At 23.7% G+C, this 20,118-nt stretch overlaps 1 protein-coding gene and 1 pseudogene across 1 annotated transcript; both read left to right on the top strand.

Annotated features, from left to right (window-relative positions):
• Positions 1-401: 401 nt before the first annotated feature.
• LOC145831855 (ribonucleoside-diphosphate reductase small chain-like) lies at positions 402-6,361 on the top strand. The gene is made up of 9 exons (XM_082939198.1): positions 402-492; positions 934-1,011; positions 1,203-1,322; positions 1,644-1,760; positions 1,961-2,094; positions 3,803-4,031; positions 4,257-4,361; positions 4,878-4,991; positions 5,408-6,361. The coding sequence occupies exons 1-9, from the start codon at positions 445-447 to the stop codon at positions 5,567-5,569; spliced, it is 1,107 nt and encodes a 368-aa protein (XP_082795324.1). The 5' UTR covers positions 402-444; the 3' UTR covers positions 5,570-6,361.
• A 3,520-nt stretch (positions 6,362-9,881) lies between these two features.
• Positions 9,882-18,799, top strand: LOC145832090 (uncharacterized; annotated as a pseudogene).
• The last annotated feature ends 1,319 nt before the right edge of the window (positions 18,800-20,118 follow it).

The following is a 20,118-nucleotide window of genomic DNA, read 5'->3' as shown; positions in this document are numbered from 1 at the left end:
AGCTAGAATAATTATTTGAAAAATTGTTTGCAGTTTTTTATTAAGGTACTTAAAAGTATGTATTTGCAGGAAGCTAAAATGGCACTTGCAAAGTCAAGCAGGTTTTATAGTATTGATGGTTATATTTTTAATTTTTAGTTTTGGAGCTTGTTATAGTATGATTTTTGAATAATAAATATTATCTAAAACACTTAATAATTGTTGAGAATTTGAATAACTTCAAAATAAAAATTTTATACAGATTTTGTAACTGTTAGCAATTTTAAATATCTTATAATCAAAATAATTTACAGATTTTATAGTTGTTCACAACTTTATACAATGTATTATAATCAAAATTATTTACAGATTTTATAGTTGTAGACAACTTTAAATAATGTATTATAATCAAAATTATTTACAGATTTTTTAATTGTTAACAATTATAAATAACTTATAATCAAAATGACTGGTTCTGCATCTGTTTTGGCCAACAAAGAAAATACCAACAATGTTAGTTTTAAGCTTTTTTACAAAGATTATTTTTGTAAAGCTAACCATATACAAAAGTAAATGATAATAAATAAATATTTAGTGTGTTTTTTAATTTGCATAAAGTTCTTAACGCTTGAGAAAATAAGACACAAAATCTTATCTAACAATTTCTTAATCTAACAATACTCTGATTGAATAAGAAATATTGTTTGATTAAAATAGTTCAATTGACCCATTCATAAAAAAGCAATTATCTTTTTTAAATTAAGAATCAAAAATAGCCAACATGAATATAAATATAATTATGAATAAGTTTTAAAGTCAAAAATTAACTGAGATTGAAAATTAACTCACTTTGAATTATAAGAAAAATATATGTTTTTAGTTTTATTCCTGATAATTTTCAGTTATTATGACTAATTAATAATACTCTGTAATAAAATTAATAAAAAAAAACAGATCACTGAATTGGGAGCCCGTCTTCAGGGACTCACCACTGAAAAGAAACCAACCAAGCAAGTTGCTGTCAAAAAAGAGGTTAATATTGGAAATTATTTTTATATAATATAATATGTAGTTTTTGAACAAAAAGCAATTTTTTAGCTGATTTTTACACCATTTAAGTTTTTAGAAGATTATTTGTACTAGTCATGGAAATTTAAAATTACTAAATACAATTTAAATAGCTTTTACTTTGTTTATTATTATATATAACAATTTTTTCACAGAAACTGGTTGAGCCACTGTTGAAGGAAAACCCAAGGAGGTTCGTTATTTTTCCTATTCAGTACCATGACATCTGGCAGTTTTACAAAAAAGCAGTTGCTTCATTCTGGACTGTTGAGGAGGTTTGTTGTTTTTTATTTAATTTTTAAAATTAAAAAGTAACTTGATAGAAAATTTATTTAATACATGGAAGTTATATAATCAGTTCTACTTTGTAGTGAATTAATTTTTAAAATGATAGAATAGATTACTAAATCAATGGGTTAAATTTTTTTCAATGTTTAAAAGTAACATATTTAATTAGCTTGAGCATATGAACATGACTTTTCAATAAAAGAAAAATCAGCTTTTGAAAAGTAAAACTAGTAAAGTAATTATAAGGTTAAAAAAAGGCAAACAATAATTTTTGCATATATTGTACATCTAGATTTATCTTATTGTAGGTTGACCTGTCAAAAGACATGAAAGATTGGGACAACTTGAAAGATGATGAAAGAATGTTCATCAAACACATCCTTGCTTTCTTTGCTGCCTCAGATGGTATTGTCAATGAGAACCTTGTTAGTTTTTATTTGACATATATTAGTTAAAGCTACATATGAAAGGGTTGCAACTTACTATACTAAGTAAGTGAATTGTTCTTAATTTGCCTAATACAGCGGCAACCTTAATGCAAGAAAAGTTTCTCAAAATTATATAATTTTTTAGCTGTGAAATTCTATTTTTAAAATATAAGTTTTATTCCATATAAATACTACAGATTGAAAGATTCAGCCAAGAGGTTCAGGTTTCAGAGGCCAGATTTTTCTACGGATTCCAAATCATGATTGAAAATATTCACAGCGAGATGTACTCTCTTTTGATCAACACCTATGTCAGGGAATCCAAAGAAAGGTTGGTGATTTATTTAATGGTGAACAATTTAATGTTGTAAAAGTGTATTTAATATACTAATTTCATTAAATTTATGGGTGATTGAAACTATGTAAATCAGTAAAGTTGGTGGCTGAATTTATGAACAATTATTAATATTTTTAATAGTTACATGTTTTTCTTTTTTTTTGTATGATAATCTATTATTTTAATAATTTATTATAATGAGATTGAAACTGGGATTAAAATGTTTTGTTAAAGTATTAGTTAATAATAATTGGGTTAATATTACAATATTTATGTATTAAATTCTTAAATGCTGTATAAATTTTGTTTTTTATTAAATGTGGTTCAATTTTTAAATTGTGGCCAAAAGTTTAAGCAGTTTGTATTATTAAGCAAAATAAATAAAATATTTTACAAAGTATTTTTCAAGTAAAATATGGATTTTAATAGCCTTTTTTCAAAGTATTAATTAAATATGTAAAGTATGGTTTAATAGTTATGTCAAAAGTTTAATTTGTGTTAATTACAGCAAATATCATAACAATTCTTTGTAAGATATTTAAATTTTAATTAGTTTTAAATATGTGTAAAACATTTATATACAACTTATGTGAAATGTGAGTTTTATGAAATTTATGTGTACTTTTTCTAATTATTTCTAACTTGTATCATGTGGCCAATAGCTGAAGCTAGTATTAAATAATGCTAAATGAATATTACTAATTTCAAACATCAAAGCAAACTATATTTAAAAGTTAACTGCTAAAAATAAAAAGTTAATTAACTCCTTCAAAATGCTTTTAAAATAAACAAGTCTGCTAAAAACTAAAGTTATAAAAGTAAAATGCTTAGTTGCAAAAATGTCATTTAATTTTGTTGACCTATAATTGCAATTTAACAGTTTTTAAAGCCATCTTTTACAATAGCTACTTCCTGTGTACAGAAACTTTATTCTGATTTGTATTTATGCCTTAACAAAAGGAAGTGCTTAATTAAATTTACTTCCTTTTGTAGCCACAAGAATTATTAAGTTTATTGTATTTCCTTAAAAAAATAAAGTTTTAGTTTGTCAAAAAGTACTAAGATAGAGTATACATACAAATTTCACAGTTAAATTAGTTTATATAACTAGGTTTGAAACTTATGTAATTATAAAAGCTAGATGTTGAACATATGAACAACTTATTAGACGTTATGATAACAACATGGTGTTTTTTGTGATCTAATTAAGAATAAAATTAAATCTAAATTAAATAATTTGCAAAACTTAAGCTTAATTTTTGTGCTGTAAATAACATTTAAAAGTACACAAAATTCTGTTTAGATAAATAAAAATTAAGCAATTTGTTTACTATTTTTAATTAGTATAAAATAAAAATTATATTTTACCTTTTCTGTATCAACTGTCTTATTAAACTATAAATATTCAAATAATGAAATATGAAAAGTGCAGCTGCCAATTTAATGATTTAACTTTAAGCACCAGCCAACACATGATAAACTAGTTTTATTGCTTTTATATTATCGACTTATGCAGATACTAAAAACAAGTTTTCTATACAGAGCCTACTTGTTCAACACAGTTGTAACAAAGCTATATATCGCAATAATAAAAAAAATAACCACATATAATTATTTATAAAACCTTTTTTATTACATCCATTCTAATTCTTACAAGTTTATTTCTACTAGTAAATGTCACTATGTTAAAACTTTTACACAGAGCCTACCTGTTCAACGCGATTGAAACGATGCCGTGCGTGGCGAAGAAGGCTGACTGGGCGATGAGGTGGATCAGTGATGAGAATAGTTCATTCGGCGAGAGAGTCATCGCGTTCGCCTCGGTTGAGGGAATTTTCTTCAGCGGAAGTTTTGCCGCCATCTTCTGGTTGAAAAAAAGAGGATTGATGCCAGGACTCACCTTCTCCAATGAACTCATCAGCAGAGATGAGGTGTTTCATAGTTAATTTTGAAGCAAAAGTTTTTAGGATTGATTTTTTAGACCAAGAGTTAAAATTTCCAACATTTATTTAATAAAATTTATAACCTTAAGCCAATTCATGTTTAAAAGCCTTACTTTTATTCTTAACATTTTATACATGTTATTTATACCTAATTAAGTTCTAAGTATCCAAATAACAACAACTAATTCTAAGTTTATTCAATTATTTCAACAGGGTCTGCACACAGATTTCGCCTGCTTGATGTTCAAGCATCTTGTTGAGAAACCTTCAGTTGAGAGAATCACCTACATCATCAAAGATGCCGTCAAAATTGAACAGGTAAATATTCTATTGACTTGATTTAAAAATATTAACAACTGAACAGATGGAGTACTCAAATACTAAATTTATTTTCAATTCCAAGAAAAAACTTGTTTTCTAAAAATATTAAATTACTCAACATGTTCTTTTAAAGGGTTAAAAGAGGTTTTAGAAACAATTACTTATAATAATGGAAACACGTTGATGTCCAACAACTTAATTGAAAACATCTGCTAAAAATGCACTTCAGTAAAATTGTTAAAAGGTGAAACAAGTGCTTCTTTAGCCAACAGTTGTCACAAAATCTCTTATTACGTCATATTGTGTTTGTTTGACGTCATAATGTCATTGAAAGCCAAGCCCTTGATTTCGAGTGTAAAACAAAACGTGTTCATTGTGAACAATATATGGGTAAAACCATTATAATAAAAGAACAATTAATTAAATAAAAAATCCTCATTAAAACATTTCCTTAAGTAAAATATTACATTCTTGGTTGTGGATTGTTTATAAAGTTTTATTAATTTCAAACAGGAATTCCTAACTCAAGCCCTCCCAGTCAGACTTATCGGTATGAACTGTGAAATGATGGAACGTTACATTGAATTTGTAGCTGACAGATTACTAGTTGAGCTTGATTGCCCTAAGGTATGATTTTAGTAATTTATAACTATATAGTATTTTTTATTTTGCTTACTGCTATGACTATTTGTATGTTTACAATGATATAAGTATCTATACATCTAATTTGTTGCTGGCCTCAGTTTTGATATGAATATATAGTTTATACATATTTATTGTACAGTTATTTTTTTAAAGATTATAGAAACTAATTTTAATTCTCATTTCCTAGCACCTAAAATTTAACAGTCCAATAAAATAGTAATTAAGTTATAGTCCATAAAGTTATGTAACTTATTTTCTGGTAATAATTAAAATCTCCTCCATTTTCTGAATTTTACTGACTGTTATAATTTCTTATTAATATTTCTCAAAACAGGTATACCACATAAACCGTGTTAATTTCTGCCGTAAAACAAATAAATAAACTTATTTTTATTCAGGTATACCACAGCGAGAATCCTTTCGACTTCATGGAACTGATCTCGTTGGAAGGAAAAACAAATTTCTTCGAAAAGAGAGTTGGAGAGTATCAGAAGGCCGGCGTTATGAATTCGCAAAAAGACGAGGATTGTCATGAATTCGCTCTTGATGAGGATTTCTAAATTAATAGTAACTGTAAGAGAGTTTTTATAAGTAGTTTGACTTTATGAGAGGTTTTTTGACTGAAAATTAATTATTCACTTTATTTTATGAAGAAACATATATAAACTGTAAGTATTTAAACATTACTTATTTTTTTCATTAGATAAATAAACACAAGACCCTTTTTAATTATAAAGTTAACTAACTATTAATTTATATCATATTTATAAGTCTAAGAGCCCATTAAAAAGTCAAACTATTAATAAAAATACTCGAATATCTTTTTTTACCAAAGAGATCGAAATTGTGCTAGTTCTTGTGAAGGTTTCCAGTTTGAATGATTATCAAAAAGTTGCAATAAACAACCAAAATAAAAGTGCTAAATAGATTTAAAATGGAAACTTTTACAAATTCTAACATGTAATTATTTTACACAAATATATATACCTACTGGCTGCCTTGCTTATCGTGAATTGTTGCTTTGTTTTGTTCAATTTTTGATGATGTTGTTTTTTTATATGGGAGCAGAAGTAAATTATAAAGTATTTAAACTGACTTGATACTTTCAATGACCATTTTTTGACCATAAAAAGTATTTAGTTGGTTTTATGTATTTAATGATTTTCTGTCCTCATTTTAAGGTGTTATGTTTTCTTTTTCTAATGTAATATATGTTACTTCAATTATTGGGCCGCATTTCTGAAAACACTTTATAGTCGATTAACAATTTTTTCTTTCTTTTTTTTTTGCTATTTTACGTCTTGCTTTGATGATTTCGATTGATACAAGTTTTTAATAAATCTATTGCAAAAATTTAATACAAGTTGTTCAATTATTATATGTAAAAAAGCTGTAATAGTGTGCTGTGAATTTGATAACATAAGGTATTTTACAACTCAATATCACAAAAATTATCCTACTAAGTCCTCAAACTGATGACTGTCCCTTTAGTTAAATTTGATATTAATTCGCACCGGAATTTCCCGAAGGCAAGTGGGATAATAATAATTGAGAAATCAAAAAATAGTAGTTAATAGCAATATTTAAGGGGTAATTATGAAAATGATTTTAGGGAAACTCTAGTCTTCAGCATTTGAAGCAGAACAAAGTATTGTTAATACATACGCTTGAAGTATAATATATATTATATTATCAATATTATTAAAATATATATATAAGCGTGCATTTCATCTAACTGAAACATTTTTATGAGTTGGTACCGCTAAAATAATTACATAAGTTCAATATACTTTTCCTGGAAATAATTAAATAAAAATTCTACAAAAAAATAATATTTCCTAATACATGGATAGCTTTCAAAGTGTATTACTTGAAAAGTAGAATTGTAAGATATAATGTAACACTTATGATAGCCTTTGGCTCAAAAAGTAAATGGTTGTTCAGTTTCAGAACTACTCCCTATGTTTTAATTTTTAATCAATTTACTAGTTTAGCAAGCTCCATAATTACTTCACTTGTACAAGTTTCAAGAGCTTAATGAATTATTTTAGTTGCTTCCAAGTTGATCCTTATTAGATGTAGTAGATTTACTACAAAAAATTACCTTGAAAAAGTCTAAACAGACATACTCAATAACAAGACCTTGATAATCACTACCTTTGATTAAAAACTATAATAAGGGCACACTCAAAAATATCTACCAATATAAAACTCTTATTTGTTATGAAGAAATCGTTTCCAAGCTCAAAAAAAAAACCCATGATAGCTAGTATCTATAGATTTCTGTTGGGCCATACGTTGCCCACTACTAGTCTGTATTATAAGATTGTATAATGCTAAAATAGATAGCAAAAAAGTTTTAAATGTTTTAAAATTGGCATAATTAATTTTTAATGGAAATATCTGGTTTCTTGTAAAATGTTAAAGAGTAAAATGTTAAGATATACTTAATTATACCCTTTTATATAAGCTGGTTATAGTTCTAAAAGAACCTCATATACCTTTATGAAATACGCGAACGGATAAGTTCTTGATCTGGTGTACCAAATTTTAAAGTTAACATCTGAAAATAAGAATGTCAGTTCTATTTTCCATGTAGTATATGTTATTGTCAGGGATATTTAAAGTTTATATTACAACAGTCTGTGTTGATTTCATTCTCTTTTGGTGTCCTTTACGTTTTCAAAAAGTATCTTTAGGTCCATCATAAAAGTCTGAAGCTTCGGCGAGCCAAATGTAATAAGTCTTATACATAACTGACCATATTGTTATTTAATAGGGTTTTCTGATTAAAAAAAAAAACTTACACTAAAAAGGAGTTTGTAATTTGTCTTACTCCCAAATAACAAGGGTCTAGACATCACGTTAACATCGCATTTTTTCTCAGTTTAGTCATGTTATACTTGAAAGTTTTATTCAATCATTTCAGAAAAGTTATAATAGATGAGTAGAAAATTTTATAGTTTAGTTTTTTGGTCGGAAAATTCGTTTAATGGGCCCATCTCTAGTCTATACTAACCATACACAATCACAACATATCAAATAAGTCTTATATTGTAATTGTTAAACTAGCTTAAAGAGACTATAAAAGTAAAGCAATAATTTTCGGGTTGGGTGTCTGGTTTAACCAAAAAAGTTATAATTTAACTGAGGCTATCTTTGTAAAGGAGCTTTAGTAATAGTTACATCTTGCTTATTTTATCTAACAATATAAATTTTTTTAGTGAAATGAACTTATACTTACATCAACTAACATCTTGCTTATATTAAAAAAATGAATACTTTATAATGCTTTTTATGTTTTAAAAATTTAAACAAATCATAGAAACAGACTGTTTACTTATATATATATATCTTATATATATATAAAAGATTACAGCACAATGTAAGTTATAGGTATAAATAATTTAGTTGTTTAACTTGTGATTAATAACTTAATTTATTACAAACTCTTTCTATATACAAAATTTAAGAAAAAAAGTTGCAACAATATTGCTTAACTTTAATAAAATTTGTTTAAATTAATCAAAAAATATTCAAAATAAAAGTTGATTAAAAATTAGATATACGTTGTTGAAAGTTATGTTAATTGTTTTTTAACTTAACGTTTCAGTTATGTTCATTTTTATTAAATTTATCGTCTGAAATTTTTTTATAGTTGTTATTTTAAACATTCTTTTAATCAAAAACAGTTTTTTATGTCATCTACAAATGCTTTTTTTTATAATGGAAATAAATCTCATACTTGTATCTATTGTTTATTGAAAGTATATTTTCTTGTTCTTATAGCAATAGTTAGTGTCGAATTGTAGTTACTTTTGTTTGTATGTATAATAATTATTTTACAGTACAGATTAATATAAATGTATTTCAAATTAATATTAATTAGTAGATTTAGATTCTTAAACAGTAAATTGTTTTATAAACCTAGGCTAATTTATAGTTTTAAAGCTGTAAAAATACCATAATCACTTAGTTTTTATTACCGTTAGTAGATACCCTTTAATTTTTTTGTACTCTTAATTTACAAGAGTCATAAATTAACAAACAATTATATTTAGATTAAAATAAGTTTTTCTTCAGATATGTTGATGTACTAATTTAAAAATAGCTTTTTAATCTGCTATTTTTATGTTTCACAATACCAGAAAATAAGCTAACATTGGTATCAAATTTAATATTGTAATTACAATACTTATAACTATTTTATTTTTATGGGTTGTTTTTAAGTTTTTTAATGTAGTCTAACTACAGTATTGGATGAATTATAAAATAAATAGGCTTTCATCTTTAAGAATTATATATATTTCGTTTAAGAACAGTTGACCTTAATTCTAAGGTTTTTATTCTGAAAAAACGAAAAAAAAAACTATTTTTTTTGTGTAAATAAACTTGAAATATTTGACACAAAACCTTTTTACTATATATCTTTTAATATATACAAAATTACTTTGGAAATGTTTTATTGAATTTGTAACATAGTACTTTACTATTGATCAAGTGATCACTTAAATAAAGTTTTTTAATAAAAAGCCAACAATGCAGTTTTTATAAATGATAAAACAATATCCAAAATTCAATTTTTGTCTTTTTTAAGTATTTTTATTTGTGTTTAAGATATTGTAATAGACTTTTAAAGCAAAAAAAAAAAAACATGTAAAATAGCTTTAATTAATGACAAAATTAACTTAATTAATACTAAAAATACTTTAAATAATGTGTTTGTTTAAATATTAAGTTTAAATTCAAGCTGCATTAATAAAGTAAAATTTTCTGTATGATTTAAGTAGCCTTAATAGTATTGATTTTAATAGTAACTATTACCAGGTTTAGCATTCCAGTTTAGCATTGCTACTTTTTATTACTACTACAATGAGTTTGCATATTTGTTTGACTTGTGGAAAATGTTTTACGTTTAAGTCCAAATTACTTAGTCACAATAGAACTCATACTGGAAAAAAACCTTTTAATTGTTATACTTGTGATAAAAGTTTTTCACAAAAAGGTAATTTGAAAACACATCAACTTACTCATTCTGGTTTAAAGATCTTTCAATGTAATGTTTGCAAAAGATGTTTTGCACGAAGATTTACTTTGAAACAGCATGCTATAGTTCACACTGATGATAAACCTTTCAAATGTGAACAATGTGATAAAAGTTTTACTGTAAAGTCAAGCTTGAATACACACATGTTGACACATAGTGGTAAGAAAGATTTTGGGTGTGAAGTTTGTGAGAAGAAGTTTACTCTAAATCATCATCTGAAACGCCACATGTTGACTCACACTAAAGAAAAGCCTTTTAAATGTAATATTTGCAAGAAGAAATTTTCTCACAAAAGTAACCTAAATGTTCATAATAGAATTCATACTGGAGATAGACCATTTGCGTGTGATGTTTGTGGAAGAAGATTTATACAAATTTCAAATAGGAATAAACATTTGAAAACTCATAAACAGTGATAAATGTTTATACTACAAAAAAAAATTAATGACCAAACTTTCTAGTGTTAAAAAATTGTGTAAAGTTTGTATTTTTTTGAAAGATTTATAAATTGACATTATAAGGATCTTTTTTATGAAATGAATTTTTACTTAAGTTAACTAGATTCTTGTATATATATTAACTCATAAGATTTTTAAATTTTTATGTGTGAAAAAATGAAGTTACTCATTAAATCGTTGATTTTATCTAATTTAAAATAATATTATTGTAAAAACTAATTTTACTTAGGTTTGTTAAACTTAAAAGAAATATGTGAGTAAAATTAGTTTTTTACAATAAAATTATTTTAAATTAGATAAAATCAACGATTTAATGAGTAACTTCATTTTCAAAACCTATAAAGTCTCAATTCTAAAATGATTATATTTAGGTGTCTGTTACTTTGGGTTTAAAACAAATATTGAGCCAACTAACAGTAATAAATCTATCTTGAATGCCATAAAATTATGATAAATAACAATACAGTTTTAAGTTTTTCTAATCAACTTTAAAAATTTGCTTGTCAAACTTTTCTTTATAATTTATGATACTTAAGTCCGTTCTATTGATAAACCTTAAATTAAGAAAACTTGCTTGAAATTTTTCATGCAGTCTACATACAGTGAATTTTTTAGCTAAATATTGTTTTTACACTATAATTTGTCAATTACATATTTTTTTAATGTTTTAGTCACGCTGGTGTGTCAGAAACAAAAAAAATTAGAGAATAATAAAAACATTCTACTTGAACAACTTTTTCAACATAAAAGTATCTAATTACGAATTTAAGGTATAAACAAAAACATCTAAGAACTGTATTATTTAAAACTACTTGTACTTATAAAATCAAATTGTCATAAAAGTTTTTTGTTTAGTATTTTCAGATGTTTTGATGACATTGGCATTTAAAAATAGTCAACTTTTTACGAGTTTTTAATAATGTTTAAATTAGTTTTACATTCTTATGTAATATTAACGGCTGTTTCAATGATTTAAATTTGTATCACAAATATATAAGAGCACATAAATTCAGCAACGCTTATGAAAAAAAGCTTAAATGTAAATAACTATTTTCAATTAACTTATTTGATAAATAGTTTTGTTTGATTCCTTTCAACAATAGAAATGAAATTGAATAAAATGCTAATCAGCTTTTTATCATGTAAAAAACATTTTTTAATTGTATGTTTACAGAAAATTAAGTAGCACTGAATACCAGCACAAATGTTTATTACATTTAAAAGCAAAACAAGCAAGTAGTTTGTAATAACTTCTAGGCATAAATGTTTTAAAAAAATTCAGATCAAAGATTCTTTGGATCTGAAAACGGCTGCTTGTTTATTTAAAAATTCTGAAATTTAATTTGAAACAGAAACTAGTTAATAGACAGGAATAGCAGATTACAATTGTACAAATTAGATCAGTTAAAAATCGTTTATAACTAAAATTATTTCTCCAAACCTATATTGAAAAGCCTAAGAAATATTAATCAAAACATAAATACTTCTACGTTTTTGCTAAAAATCTGATAATTAATTTTTACCTATTTACAGTCATTTATATGTTCAAAAAATTTAGTAGACATTCTAGAGATATTATTATAAAAAAAAAACTTTAATGTTTACATCGTTTTGTAATGTTTTGTTCTAAATTTTATCTTAATTTATGACAAAGACTTCATTAAACATATTTTTACAGTATAATACGTTCTACAGATTTTTTTCACATCAACTTAAATAAACTTCAAAAAAGTTTAAATCATTTTTGTAATGCTTTAATCAATAGAATGTAGTGCGTAAATAGATATGATTAACACCTTTTTCTTTTACTCTGCTAAAATTTATACGGCAGTATATTTCTTTTGGAGTAATTTTAATCAAATTAAATTACAAAATATAAACTAACTAGTACTAATGAAGATTTTTTAATCAAAATTTTTTTTAGTGAATGGGTTACATTTTACTTTAAAAACAGTTTTTAGGTTAAGTTTAAATGTTTTGAGATAAGCTTACAAAGTAAAAAGTTTTTTTAACGAACAGTATTGAAACATTTTATAAATAACATACTTTTGGATAAGCTTAAAGAAGACTGTAGTCTCTTAAATGAGAAAAATAACCTACAAAACATTGAACACATACACATAAAGCATTGATGGATGAAATATATTGACATTGTAAATACAATTTAGAAAATATCATAATGGAAACATAAAATATATTAGATCGAGTTATTAGATCGAAATACATTGTATTAATCTAAAATTTGTAAATAAATAAAAGTTTGATTAAATAATTAGCATGTTAATAGTTTATATACTAAATATTTACAATTTATATGTAAGGACGAAACCAGCCTTGGGTTCTCTGGTAAAGTATTTGTCTCATATGGTGCAATCTAGTGTTTTTAAAATGTTAGGAAACTTCACGCAATTTACATAGGTTCAATTCTTCAAAGCTTTAAATATTAGGCATTAAAATAGATAAATTATTGCAACTTTTGTATAATCTATTTATTTTCTTGGTTTAACAGAAATCGTTTTATTTTAGATACTTGTTTTATTAGTACACACGTTTACTAAAATTTATATAGATATTGATAGCCACATGTTAGTGGCTTAAAACAATTCCGTTTGAAAACAAAAAAAAATTATTATCCTTACATTTTATTTAAAATTTTATCGTAAATAGTATTTTGTGCGAAAAATATTTTGACGTAATCAAAAGATTTTATTTTAATTTTATTAACTTCAGCGACCAACTCTCAATAAAAATTTATTAACTTTAAAATCTTGAAACAATTTTATTTCATCAGAACAACAAAAAATGGGTAACTCTATTTCCGAAAAAAAGCCGTTTAATATGCAATTTAGTTTTTTTAGGTCAAAAATAGTAAGAAATCTAAAATATTCTTATTTTATTTTTCTTGAATAAAGCGTTTAAAATCAATTTATATGTGCTTAAGTATCTTTTATTTTGCTAATTTATACAGTTGAGTTTTTACATGATTATTTGTTATAAAGTTTTATTTTATTATCAAAAATTTCTTAAGATTTATATTCTTTTTTAGTTCAAGTGATTCACTATATAACTTGTGGACTGTAGCTTGATGTATATAAAGTTTATTTTATTTGTTGAAGTATTTCCATTCACTATTTTTGGTAAAATATTAAAGCATTTTTGTTTAAAACTGATTCGAACTTATATAAACTTAGCGACACTTAAATAAACATTTTTAGAAATAGAACTTAAATAAATTTCTTATAAATACTTATTATAGGTAATGTTTACCTTTTAGTAATAAACGTATACTAAGCTAATTAAATTATTGTGTATATAAGAGAAGAGCTAAAAATTTATTTATAAAAGGGAAACAATACATATAAAAAGTATTTTAGTAAAGTATCTTTTACTTTTAAGCAAAAAGTATTAGCACCAAAAGCTTAGAGTTTTGAATATATTTAGCAAACTAACAGTAACTATTTAGGCATTTTGTAGGGGCTTCAAAGTTTCTAAAAGTAGACTGTTTTATTTTTATAATATATTTCGAAATATATATAATTTGAAATAAGTTCAACTTTAAAGTGTAAAACTGAATTATGTAGCGAAGGAGACTAAAGAACTAAAAAAGTTCTGATAAAAAAGCAAACTAATTTTGACTTATAACCAAACAAAAAACCGTTACTTTTATCTTTATATCTTTGAATTTTTGTTTAACTTCAAAATTACTGGTTACTAAAGTACATTTTACTTCAAAGTTTTAAAGCTTAAAGATAGTTTATTTTCAACCAAAACTTTTTTAATCTTATAATAAGTTTTCTTCATATCCAGACGATACATCATTCTAACTTTTTTTAAGAGTCGATACTTAATTTAATAAAAAACTGAATTTAATTTGGATTTAAAGTACAATAATTAATGTTTTTCTTATTTAATTGAGGGTATGTATAACTTTTAGTTTATGTGTTAACATTATTAAGTATTAGTATTTTAATTTGCACATTTATTATTATAATTATAGAATTAAATGAAAATAAAAGTTTGTAAACTAAAAACATTTTATTGATAAAACTTTAACTTCGACTGTCAATTTTTAAAATCAAACAAAGTTTTTAACAAAAGTTTTAAAAAGAAATGTGTTTTATAATAAAAGTTAAGAAAAAATCATTGACTCTCATATTGAAAACCAAAGCAACAACACAATTAACTAACTAATAATTTCTAATTCTATTAACAATTAAAAATAAGTTTACTTTGTTTTTCATAAACTAATATTTTTTGTTGCGTATACAAAATTTTTCACTTTAATTTAGTATTTTTACTTCTTATTACTTTTATATACAGCTTGTAAAATTACTAATAAATTTTTAAAACTTTTAATGACGTAATGTAGTATTAACCAAAAACTGCTGTTATTGTATAAAACTACTGAACATTGATCAATCTGAAAACTTGAATGATTTTTTATTTGTATGCTATAATAAATAGCAACATATGTTAATTGATATTTTTTAGGATAAAAACACAAACTTAATACTTTTTGTTAAAAGTTGTTTTATTCTTATATTATTTACAACACTTAAATTTAAATGTTTAAACTTTAATATAGTTAGCAAAAGCTAATAAATTTAAAGCCTTTATACAAAAGTAGTATAAACAAATACTACAACTTTGACATACAACAACTATTTAATTAAAAGCCAATGAACTATTACTAATGATTTTTTTTATAAAGCTAATCGCATCTAAAAAGCAAAAAAAAAATTAACATACGAGCAGATTTTGTCAAAAACTAAATTATACGGGAAGTTTAAATAAGTTATTTATTTACAAAAAAAATCTACTCTTTATTGAAATTTGCAAAATTAAAAGCAATAAAGCAATCTCACTACAGAAGTATTAACATTTTAAGTATTTATTTTTTAGAAACTTAAACTTTTTTCTGCTAATTTACTGAATAAAACTGTTTAATTAAACAATATCAATATTTAAGTAAGTTTTTGTTTACTTTGTAAAAACATAGTTAGAAAATTTTTAAATCTTGACAGTATAACTATGGGTGAACAAATAAATATTTAAATCATACATAATCTACGGAGATTGTGTAAATATATGCGTCACTGTGTCATGTAACTTAAATCACGCTCTAAAATTTAAAGCGGAATTGTTCCTATTATAGGTAGCATTTGAAGTTTTTAAGTTTAAAGCTAACATTATGCCTTGTTTTAGTTTTTAAGTCAGAAAACATTTAATTAAGTATTTAAGTAAATTTAATTACAATTCAATACAATTTTCAGCAAGTTTATTAAAAGCATAAACTTTTACTCTAAGTTTAAAATAAGAACAAAAGCTGAATTTAGAGAAAATAAATGTTTTAACTGAAATTTAGAGTTTAAGATTCAACTTATATCAACAATATTTACTGTTTTTTATAAAAATCTGAAGTAAAACAAAGATATTTAGGACGAATTGCATAATATCATTGTAATATTTAAAGCAAACTTTTAATCAATTATAATTACATATTTTTTAAGTTTTATTCATTTTAATTATAGTTATATTTTTTGTTTAGATTCTGTAAAAGTATAAAAAAGGGATATTAAATCAGTTTTCTTTTTCTAAAATAATACTTTTATATTAAAAAAAAAAAAATCAGTTATATTTTTGTCCTTTAAATATTTTTTATATAATATTGTATATAATTGTATTAACTGAATATTATGAACTAGATTTAACAAATACAGTTTTTCATATAGTGTTCATCATACATCAGTGACTTTTGAAAACACCATACTTATCTTATAATCAATAACTGCTTCCTTACGTTTAAGTATTATTCGAAATAGTTAAATACAAAATTCAAATAAGTCGTTTACCTTAAGTATAAACTATTAGTTACAATAATAAACAAGTAAGTATTTATTATTTTACCTTTAACCTAACTCTCTATAAAAAACGAGCTTAAAAAAAATTTATGGGTCATTTTTATGCAATTTTTATATTATGAACCACCTTTTCATATTTAAAAAATTTTAGTTTTTGAAAATAGTTTTTGCGTCTTAAACAGTTTGCACTCTTTAGAAAATTTAGTAATTAACAAAGTAAATAAAATTAATACCTATTTATCCTGTAGATAAGCTAAATTAAATTTTTTAACACATTTTTATGCTCGAACACTTTAACAAAATACCTTATTAGATTTACCCTTCGCGGGCCGCAGTTTGCCGACCATTTGATCTAAACAAAAAGAATATTAAATACTAAAGTGAATGAAATATTATTGTCTGTGTAAAAAAATAACACCAAACATATCAAAAAATGTTTCTTAAGCAAAAACTCGTTATATAGAAATATAAAATCAATGAATAAGACAAATGACTCATTATTCAATGTCCGCTTTACTTAGACGATTTTTAATAGATAAACAATTTTTAAGTATATTTAAAGGTCTAAAAGCGTTGTGTTGTATCCACTCTAAGTACTTAAATATTTTATTTCGATATTATTTTTATTACTATTAGATAATTTTTACTTATTCTGGTGGTTTTATTAGTGATACCTTATCCTGTATTTTTAGTCTTTAGAACTTTTTCTACCTGCTTAGTTCTAACAAAAGTCATATGTTCACACTTCATATACCATTTAGTTTTTAGAAATAGGCCTTATCTTATTTAAAGCCATATTTGTTTTAAATAGTAATACAGATATAAGCTTAACAATATTAACTACGTTTTTAATAACATACAATAAAGTTTGTGTTATTAAATTTTTTTTAAAATTTTTACTGAAAATTACTTATATTTATTTTTAGCTTCTGTACAGTAACCTAATTAACCTTCATATAGTAATTAAAACTTACATAACATGTTTTTCTATATTTTCTAATTCTTTAAATTATATTTTTAGTAATCTTTCATAGTTTGTAAGTTCAGTATTTTTTGTTACATAATTGTGATTTGATATTCCTTTTAGCGGCTAAAATTAAAATTAAAAAACTGTCTAATTCTAAAAAGGTATTTTTAAACTCCTAAAAAAGTACCATAATCACTTAGTTGTTATTAAAGTAAAAAATACTCTAGTACAGTTGTGCTTTAGAAATATAAGCGTCATAAAATAACAAACAATCTTATTCAAATTAAAAGAATTTATAAAACTACAATTTTTTTTTTGTTTTGTTTCTACTAATTTTTTTTTCACCAAACAATGACAGGGGTTCAATTTAATATAAAATTCAAGTTTTAGCTCTAGTATTCATAATTATAGAATGTTGTAGGAATATGTAGGTAAGTCTTTTTGAGATAGTCTAACTTTTGTATTTATGTTTTAAGAATTAATTCAATTAGTGTCTTTAATTATGTTATATATTTTGGTTAGGGTAATAAAAATGTTAAAAAGGAAAAACTAAATAGTTTTTAAATACAATTAAAAAGATATTGTTTGAAACAAAACTTTACTAATAAATTTTTGTAAGTATATGTGTCGTAAAGTAATTTTGTTTTTATGTTGATAAGTAAATTAACATTATATAATAATACATTTAAACAATTACATTTTCTGCCTGTTTCTGAATAAAAAAACAAAATTTTAAATACAATAAGCGGTTTACTACTTTGAGTATTAGTTGCATAAACAATATTTAATTTTTTATAAGTTTTAAGTAGTCTTTATTTAGATTTAGGATTATTTGAATTAGTAATAAAAAGAAAATGTTAGTTGATGATAAAAAGTATGTTTGTGTAACTTGCCAAAAATTTTTTAAGTTAAAATCAGCATTACTTGTTCACAAAAGAATTCATTCTGGTGAAAAACCTTACAGTTGTGATGCTTGTGACAAGAGTTTTACACAAAAAGGTACTTTGATTAGACATCAACTTAAACATTCAGGTTTGAAAATCTATCAATGCGATGTTTGTAAAAGATGTTTTTCATAAAGAAATACACTAAAAAAACATACAATAGTTCACACTGATGAAAAACCATTTAAATGTGAACAATGTGACAGATGCTTTACTCAGAAGGGTAACTTGACAAGACACATATTGATACATAGTGGTAGAAAAGATTTCCAGTGTAAAGTTTGTGAGAAAAACTTTGCTCAAAAATTTGTCCTTAAACAACACATGTTGACTCACACTAAAGAGAAACCTCATGATTGTGAAATTTGCAAGAAGAAGTTTTCTCAGAAATCAGGTTTAAACCGTCATGTCAGAATTCACACTGGAGATAGACCATTTGGATGTGATGTTTGTGGTAGAAGATTTACACAAAGTTCAACTAGGAACAATCATTTGAAAGTTCATAAACAATAACAGTTTATTATATAACAAAAATCCTTATTTCTTGAGACCGATTCTCTAGTAATAAAAACAGTATCTTGTGTAACGATTTTAATGTTTTTGAAAGAATTATAAATTAAAATTTTGTGATATATTTTTTGTTAAACTACCTTACTTTTACATTGACTAACAACATCTTGCTAATTAATTGAAACATGAGTACTTTATAAGTTGTTATGTGTGAAAAATAAAGTCCTTTATTGAAACAAATCGTTGAATTTTACTAAAATGTTTTTTTTTTAAATAGTTGTTATCGTATTAGATGTCTTACATATACGCTGTATAATAATAAATTAGACTTCAAGTTTTTTTACTGTTTTATTTTTTTAAACCTAACAATTTCTGAGATTATTGATTTATAGAAAAAAAAGAGATTTGTTTGTGTAAATGTTTAGACTTTGACAATTTAACTGAAATATTAAACATGAATATAGATTTTAGTTTAAATTTTTATCGGTTTTATAAAAGTATTTTCTAGTTTTTAAGTAAATGTGTTTTAATATTTGAACAAATCTTTAATTTTACAAGTGATCTTCAAATAAATCTTTAATTTTACAAGTGATCTTCAAATAAATCTTTAATTTAAAATATTTATAAAAAAATTTTTAGTTCATCGTGCAAATTTATAAAAATATATAGAATTATTCAAACTGATTAAATTGCGAAACGTATTTATAATATAAGCAATACAAAAATATTAATTCAATTTAAAAAATAATAATAGATGAAATTAGGGTTCCAATTCTAAACAGATTTTACGCAAGAAATTAAAATGGTAAACAATTTTAAAATTGTTGTTTACAAACACATTGAATAATGTTTTTAATATACCTTATATGTAAAAACACGTGAAATTTTGGAATTTTCAAAGATAAAGAATTGGTTTTATTTGTTTTAATTTAAAGTTAAATAATAATTCTAGCAGCTTAGCTATATAATTATAAATTAATACTAATTTTACTTGTTTTAAAACTCTATGAAGTACAGTGCTCAATATAAAAAGCTTATTAATTAAAATATATTTTATTTAACAATTGTCAACTCAAATATTAATTACTAGATTTTATCAAAATATGTTAACAAAATTATCAAGTTTTCATTTTACTATTCCCTAAAATGGACAGTACTCATAGTTTTTAAATACAAAAAAAATTAAAAAGGGAATTGCATAATGCTTAGATAAAATGTAATTTAGCCTTTTATTAATTATACGTATTTTTTAAAAACTTTAATCTAAAAATGAATACTTTTAGCATAAGAAAAGTTTAAAGTTTATAATTTCATTATGAAAA

The sequence above is a fragment of the Thalia democratica genome, chromosome 3, assembly GCF_965202585.1.
Source record: "Thalia democratica chromosome 3, ktThaDemo2.hap1.1, whole genome shotgun sequence".
Lineage (NCBI taxonomy): Eukaryota > Metazoa > Chordata > Thaliacea > Salpida > Salpidae > Thalia > Thalia democratica.
Note: the sequence above shows the minus strand (reverse complement) of the source record. Positions and strands in the feature narration are given on the sequence as shown.